The sequence below is a fragment of the Camellia sinensis genome, chromosome 2 (assembly GCF_055761805.1).
Source record: "Camellia sinensis isolate YWXY chromosome 2, ASM5576180v1, whole genome shotgun sequence".
NCBI classification, from domain to species: Eukaryota; Viridiplantae; Streptophyta; class Magnoliopsida; order Ericales; family Theaceae; genus Camellia; species Camellia sinensis.
Genome location: NC_138962.1, coordinates 168026014 through 168033607, shown reverse-complemented (window position 1 = coordinate 168033607; position 7594 = coordinate 168026014). Strand labels below are relative to the sequence as shown.

General features: G+C 37.3%; 1 protein-coding gene across 1 annotated transcript; it reads left to right on the top strand.

Annotated features, from left to right (window-relative positions):
- The first annotated feature begins 1037 nt into the window (after positions 1 to 1037).
- On the top strand, positions 1038 to 1951 carry LOC145819226 (secreted RxLR effector protein 161-like). Its single transcript, XM_082913189.1, has 2 exons — positions 1038 to 1186; positions 1714 to 1951. Exons 1-2 carry the CDS (start codon positions 1038 to 1040, stop codon positions 1949 to 1951), a joined length of 387 nt encoding a protein of 128 aa, XP_082769315.1.
- The last annotated feature ends 5643 nt before the right edge of the window (positions 1952 to 7594 follow it).

The following is a 7594-nucleotide window of genomic DNA, read 5'->3' as shown; positions in this document are numbered from 1 at the left end:
TTTCCAGAATATTGTGAAAATGTTGGTATTATTCATGAGAAGTCTACACCATACACACCACAACAAAATGGAGTAGCTGAAAAAAAGCATAGGACATTAATAGAAATGATTAATGATATTCTTTCTTACTCCAGTTTAAGTTCTGGTTTTTGGGGTGAAGCTTTGCTCATTGCCTGTCACATACTCAATAGAATTCTTCTTAAGGGAAGAAATGTTACTCCTTACGAACTTTGGAAAAACAAGAAACCTAATCTAGGTTACTTGAAAACATGGGGCTGTAGAGCAATAGTTAGATTGCCTGAACCTAAAAGGAAGAAATTAGGTGAAAAAGGAATTGAATGCATATTCTTTCACTATACTATACATAGCAAAGCATACAAATTTCTGGTAGTAGAGCCCAATGGTTCAGTGGAAACAAATACCATCATTGAATCAGGTGATGCGGTATTTTATGAGAATCGTTTTACAACCATTCCAAGATTGGATTCTAATCAAGGAAATGAATCAACTCCTTTAATGTCTACAGAGGAAAGTGAACGATATGAACCCATTGAGCCTAATGAACCTAATGAGCCTGTTGAGTTTAGGAGGAGTAAGAGGGCTAGGATTGAGAAGTCATTTGGCCCTGATTTCATAGTTTACCTCGTATAAGGAACTAGGAAAGCTTATTGTTAGCAAACAATGATTTCTTTGAATATGGATTCAGATCCATCAACCTTTGAGGAGGCTATGAAGTCTCAAGATGTTGCTTTCTGGAAAGAAGCAATAAATAATGAGATGGATTCAATCATGGGTAACAATACCTGGATACTTGCTGATTTGCCACCTGGATCCAAACCAATTGGTTGTAAATGGATTTTCAAAAGGAAAATGAAAGTTAATGGCACAATTGAAAAGTTCAAAGTAAGATTAGTTGCTAAGGGTTTTACTTAAAAGAAGTGTATCGATTATTTGATATATATGCTCTGGTGGCCAGAATCACCACCATTCGAGTGTTGATTGCCTTAGCCTCGATCTATAAGGTTGAAATCCATCAAATGGATATTAAGATCGCTTTCCTAAATGGAGAGTTAGATGAAGAAATCTACATGCAACAACTGGAAGGATTTGTTGTACAGGGTCAAGAACACAAAATGTGTAAACTTGTGAAGTCACCATATGGACTGAAACAAGCTCCAAAACAGTGGTATGAGAAATTTGACAAAGTAATAGTGTCAAATGGTTTTAGGATACATGAATCTGATAAGTGTGTATACAGTAAGTTTATTGGCAATAGAGGTGTATTCATATGCTTATATGTAGATGACATGTTTATTTTTTGTACTAGCAATGATGTAATTGAAAGTACTAAAAGTTTCTTGTCATCTAGCTTTAGTATGAAAGATATGGGCTTGGTTGATGTAATTCTGGGTATTAAGATCAAACGAGAGGACAATAATTTGATTCTTACCTAGTCGCACTATATTGAGAAAGTTCTTAAGAAATTTAATTAATATAATTGTACACCCATGTCTACACCTTTTGATTCAAATTTGAAATTGTATCCTAATATTGGAAGAGTTGTTGATCAGCTAGAATATTCAAGAGTGATAAGTAGCCTGATGTATGCATGACTTGCACTAGACCTGATATTGCATTTGCAGTGGGAAAACTTAGCAGATACACTAGTAATCCCAGTAGTGTGAATTGGCATGCTGTTAATTGAGTACTTAGGTACTTGAGGAAAACAATAGACTATGGAATAGCCTATAATGGCTATCTAGCAATGCTGAAAGGATTCATGGATGCCAGTTGGATAGCTGACCGTGAAGATCACTTGTCCATGAGTGGTTGGATTTTTACTCTTGGAGGAGGAGCTGTCTCCTGGGGTTCTAAGAAGCAAACATGCATAACAGACTCAACCATGGCATCAGAGTTTATAGCACTGGCTTCTTGTAACAAAGAGATATAGTGGCTAAGGAATCCCTTGTTAGAGATTAAGATATGGCCAAAACCTATGCCACAAATATCTTTGCATTGTGATAATAAAACAACTCCATCACGAGCCTATAGCCATATCTATAATGGAAAGTCTAGGCATATAGGACTAAGACATAACTGTGTTAGGCAGTTAATCACAGAAGGTGTGATTGCCATTAATTATGTAAAGTCAAGTGAAAACTTGGATGACCCTTTAACAAAGGGACTTGTAAGCGATTTGGTATGGAAAACATCAAAGTGGGTGGGTCTTAAGCCCACTTAACATAATCACTCCTGGTGGAAACTCGACTCAGCGCTTGAAGAAACATCAAGTCTCGAGCTCAATGAGCCCAAGTACACCATATGTCGTGTTTGCAAGAACGTAATTTTATTTCATTTTCATCCCAAGGTTAAAGTGCTTGGTACTTGTAATGTGGAAAGAAGAGGATGAGTTAGCAAACTGTTAATAAGCTTACAACTAGGTTGTTAGAGTACTGTAAATTACAGGGGTACTCTCAGTAAGCTTACCTATGTGAGTGTAGGAGGTGGTGCCACTTCCTATGAGTCCAAGGGCTTGACTCTAGAGCACTGATGAAATAGGATATAGACACAAGGCCAATCCATGTGTCGGTTTGTTTGAATACTTGAGGTAACCTGCACTGTGCATTAGACATGTCGGGTTAGTCGCATAAGATCGCTAGTTCAAAAACAAGTGTACTATGCGATCTTGACTAACTTTGAGATGTCTTCACTATGTGAATGATTCAAATCGTAAGATATCTTCACCTATGCATAAGGCTACCAAGTGAATCAAGAATTATCATCTGATATTTTGAAAATGGTGGGGGAATGTTGGGGAATTTTCAAAATGGGTTTTCAAATTTATTGTTTAGTTTTGAGTGTTTTCAAAACCTTTCATGTTTTTCTTTGGAAAGTATGAAATAAGCTTGGGGACTTTGTCCTATATTGAAAAGAGAGCAAAACATGGAGCACTTAATAAAGTACTACATAAAATATTCCTTTGAATATGGTATTATGGGATGGATGCTAGTGTACATGCACTCACACCGCAAGGATGGTGCTTCACACCGTCCGCATACGCACATGCACACGCGCATGCTCGCACGTGTGTCGTGGGCAATAGGTTGCGTGGCGTTTGATGGCGTACTTTGCACCTGGCATGGACGCATCGGTGCAAGGCGCCACGAGGGCACTTTTCTATTTGCATCGAACAGGTTAGAGAGATGACATGGATCTAACGTGGCATGGGTGACATGGAATACAATCAGCTTCATGAGGCAATGATGTGGCATCCATTGGTGATGAATCAATCAACCGATCGAACAGTTGCATGTCCGATCTGGAGCGGCTTGATTATAGCTGTTGATTGGAGATGTGCACAATCGTACGGATGAGATGGAAGCCGATTATGGTCAGGTGTGATCAATCAAGGCAACTATTCAGTGTGAGAATGATTTGTACCATAAATCGTCGATCCAACAGTCAGATCTGATCGGATACGATCAAGGGACATGACCATTCGATCAGTTGCATCAAGGCCTATAAATATGCAATGAAATCAGCCATTTCAATCATCCAAAAAATTTAGAATTCATTCATGCAATTATCTTTCTCGCTCCCTCTTGATTTAAAGTTTTTGATCAAGAGCTTCTTACGTAAATTTATGCTTTTCTTATTGGTAATCAAATTCTGTAGACTTGATTATCAGTGTCTTGGTTTTCTTAATTATATCAAGAGTATTCTGATCTACTATCATCAGTGCAGACGCCAGTAGACTTGATCTTTAGATTAGGCTTCATTGTATCCTGGAGGCAAATTTGCTGTAACCCCCTACACACCTTTTGGTGGGTGCAAATATTATTTTTAGAAAAGCGACTAAGTAATGCGACTTGAAGCACCAATTTTTTGTTCTACATAGATAGGATCATCGCCAAGTTTTGAAGACCCAAAGACGACCAACTAAAGAATTCAAGACAAATTATTCCAACAACATACTCCACAAACATGTACAAGTTGCCAACCAACGTCCCATCAGTGATTGGTCTTTCGTATCATGGATTGAATCAGATTGCTACAAAATCACCCAGATCACGTGTAATCACCTTTGATCGCCCTTGAATCTGCTTAATCCCTTTAATTGTTTAGAATCTGAAAATTCTAAATGTACTAATGAAATCATAAGCCCTGAAAACCTTGAGATCCACCTTCATCATGAATTTTTCTACCACGTTTCTTCTTGTGAAAGCGTTCACTAGATTTGAACTTTTTTTTTTTTGGTACCATCAAGATTTCTTTTTCTTCTGTGCGAGTCCTCCATATGCAGTAACTGCAGCCTTTGCCAATCGCACCTAGGATCATTAATCTTTAGCTTTGATACCACTTGTTGGATTTCTATCATGTCCTACCAATAAGAACGGAAGCACATTATGCATGCACCAAAGAAAAAAACAATCGCACTCGGGTTTACATGGTTCAACCCAAATTGCCCACATCTGCGGGAGAGAGAGTTTCTACTATGAATGAAATAAATAATATATGTGAGAGATGACCAAAACACTTAAAACCCACACACTCGAACCCCAAGCTCAAGGGTAGTTGAGCCCTTACTCAACCAATGCCTACGATATTTTTCCTCTCACCCTTTACATCTATTTTTCCCCTCACCTTAACCTCTTAATCTCTCTTAAGAAAGTCCTATAGTCCATTATAATAGTCTACCCATAAAAATCTAATTTCAGATAATTAGATAATCAAATCCTATACATATTAGGTTTCCTAGTAGATTTCGGACTCTACTATCGTAACCCAAATATATGTATAAACTAACCTAACAACTGTATGACACCCACCTTTATCACATGGGTGGACTAATCCTAACAATATACACATATTTTCTTTATTCCTTCCCTGGTCCTAGTTGTAAGAAATTCCATTCTAATTTCTGCAAGCAATCCAAGCGGCACACGACTCCACACCAAAAACCAAACCCGTTCTCACCATTGTGTGCAAATGAATGTATGAAGGGATACAATTTAATAAATGTCGATAAAGACAGTAAATGAGGTATTAAGAAAAAAGACTCTCAACAACCGATGTAAGATCATACTATCTCTATTTCTCAGGAAAACCATTTGATTAGAATATTCTCCATCAAATGACACAAACACAACAAAAAACCATAAACTTGTTCCAACTAGTAAAAATATTTTTTATCGATATTGAAACACATAACACTTACGTGATGAATTTAAGGAGGTTTAATGGTGGTTATACTCTAACCGGAAACTAGGCATCTAGATTTGTTCGATGACACCTTAAAATAAATGACAAGATTGGATTACACTGGACTGATAAGTAGATCCAGTTCACCAACTTTTGGTAGAAAAACAAGTATAAGGAAATACAAATAAACCATTTGCATGATGGTTGCTAATTTTTGGAAACATGCCTAGGGGTGCTTGGAATTAGAAAGGGCAGTTTTGGTGTTGGGGACAGAGGAAGAACAAGGGTGTGGTGTTGTATTGGTTGCTACTATTAATGTTTTGTTTTTTGCTAGTTTATGGTTCTTTGGTTGTATAGCATTCATGGCCTTTGTTTTGTTTTTGTTGGCTTTTGTCTTTCCCTCTTTCGCTGTGTTGTTTCTTCACCAATTTCTTGGCTTGAGTTAGCATATGATTGAGTATCTGTCGTGGTGCTAAACTATTTGGGATGGAGATGGTTTACTATGATGCTCTTTGCTTTGGCATCTCCTTCGTCGATGTATATTATAATGTAATGTATTTTGATATCATCAATAAAGTTCTTTTTGCTGATAAAAAAAGAATAATAATTATAATAATTTGATATGCTTTCATGTAAGTGTTGAATAAACTTGTGGCAAATTAGTTTTTTATATTTGGTTTTTTACTTCAAGAATATAACAATGTAGCTAGGGTCATGAAGTGGCCCACAGACAAAAAACTTGATATTACCCAATTCGACCCATCTGGCCTAAGACCCGTCCCAGTTCGCTTGATTGCCCAACCCATCCCAACCCATAAAAGATAGTTTAGGGTTTTAGACAAAGGTTTGTGTAGACACCCCATTTTTGACTGCCCTTAAGACTTTGGCGTCATTGATTGATCACTCAATGATGAATGTGTACGCTTGTCAAATGCTTGATTTCCTTAGCAGGAAACCTTCATTTTGAACCTACAAACCTTGTCCCTTATTTTGGACCGAAAGAGTGGTTTTTCAGGCATGAGCATCTAGGGACCTGCAGACCCACTAGTGTGGCCTGCCGTCCACTAGTGTAAAACCAGATATTTTCTGTCAGCTGTCTCTATAGATGCATGCACTATTCTAGCCGTGCTTGTATAGATATTTTCGAGGGCCTCTCATATTTGTCTATATATAGATGACCCTTTCTTATGTTGTGAGGGTTAGAAAAGCTTTGGATTAGAAAATTTTTGAAGAGCAAAAGTTTGAAAATAATTTCTCTCTCTCTCTCTCTCTCTCTCTCTCTCTCTCTTCCTTGCAACTTCATTAACCTTTGCCTAGACACTCTAAACCAAACCTAGAGAATTCTTTGCTGAGGTGATTTGAGCTTGCATTTTAGCTCTTGAGGCTCTTGAGGATGTGAAATTAGTGGTTTGTGATTCAAAGGATCATTCCTCTTCAAAAGGTATACACTCTAGTTCTTTTGTACCATCTCTTTTCCATCTTTTCTTGCTAGTTTTTGAGCTATTTCTCACCTATATATTTGAGCCGAAACTTGTGGTTTAAGGCCGTTAAAGGTAGAGGTGTTGACCACCCTTCTTTGAACCTTACTTCTTAGGCCTTTACCCTTGTGTTTCCCATCTTCTCATCAATTGTTTTTGAGCTTTTTTACCTCTAAACTTCAAATTTTTTCAAAGGCTAAAATCATGTTTTGAAGTCCCAAAATTGGAGGGGTTAGCTTCCCCTCCTTGTGCTTGTGTGCTAGTTTTAATCCCGCAATATTTTAGCTTCTTGTTGTAGCTGTTTTTGTCTTCATTCTGGCACTTTGTTTTGACTATTTTAGGACTATTTTTATGAGTTAGCTTCATTCATGCTTTTTATAGTATGCTTGTAGTGTAATAGTACTCATATGCATGGTGGTTTAGGCCTTAGCTACCAACCTATTTGAGTTGATAGCATTTATTTCTTGCTTTCCGTACTTGTATTCACCTCTAAGCATCTTTGCAATCTCCCTTCTTGCTTGGCTTTTTCTCTTTGTTTTGAGAGTTGCTTCAAAAGGAGTGTTGTTTAAGCTTGAAGGGTGATATTGTGCTTAATGGTTTAATTCTTTTGGAGGTTCATTACCAATGGCATAATCTCCCTTCATGCCTAAAACAACATTTGGTTTGACACTTTTCTCTAATAGTGGACTTAAAGCTCATTATTGGACTTAATTGACTAATGAATGGAAGGTAATTAAAATGGAGTAATAAAATTTGGACTAAAATGGAACAAGACAATAAAATTAAGTGTAGGGTTCAATCGGACGTTAATTGAACTTATTGAGTCATGAGTTGTTTCATACTTGTTAGTGATGAAAACGATTCAAGAGTCAATGTCAACCCTTTCCCTTGATCAATCCATGATAGGAAGGAGC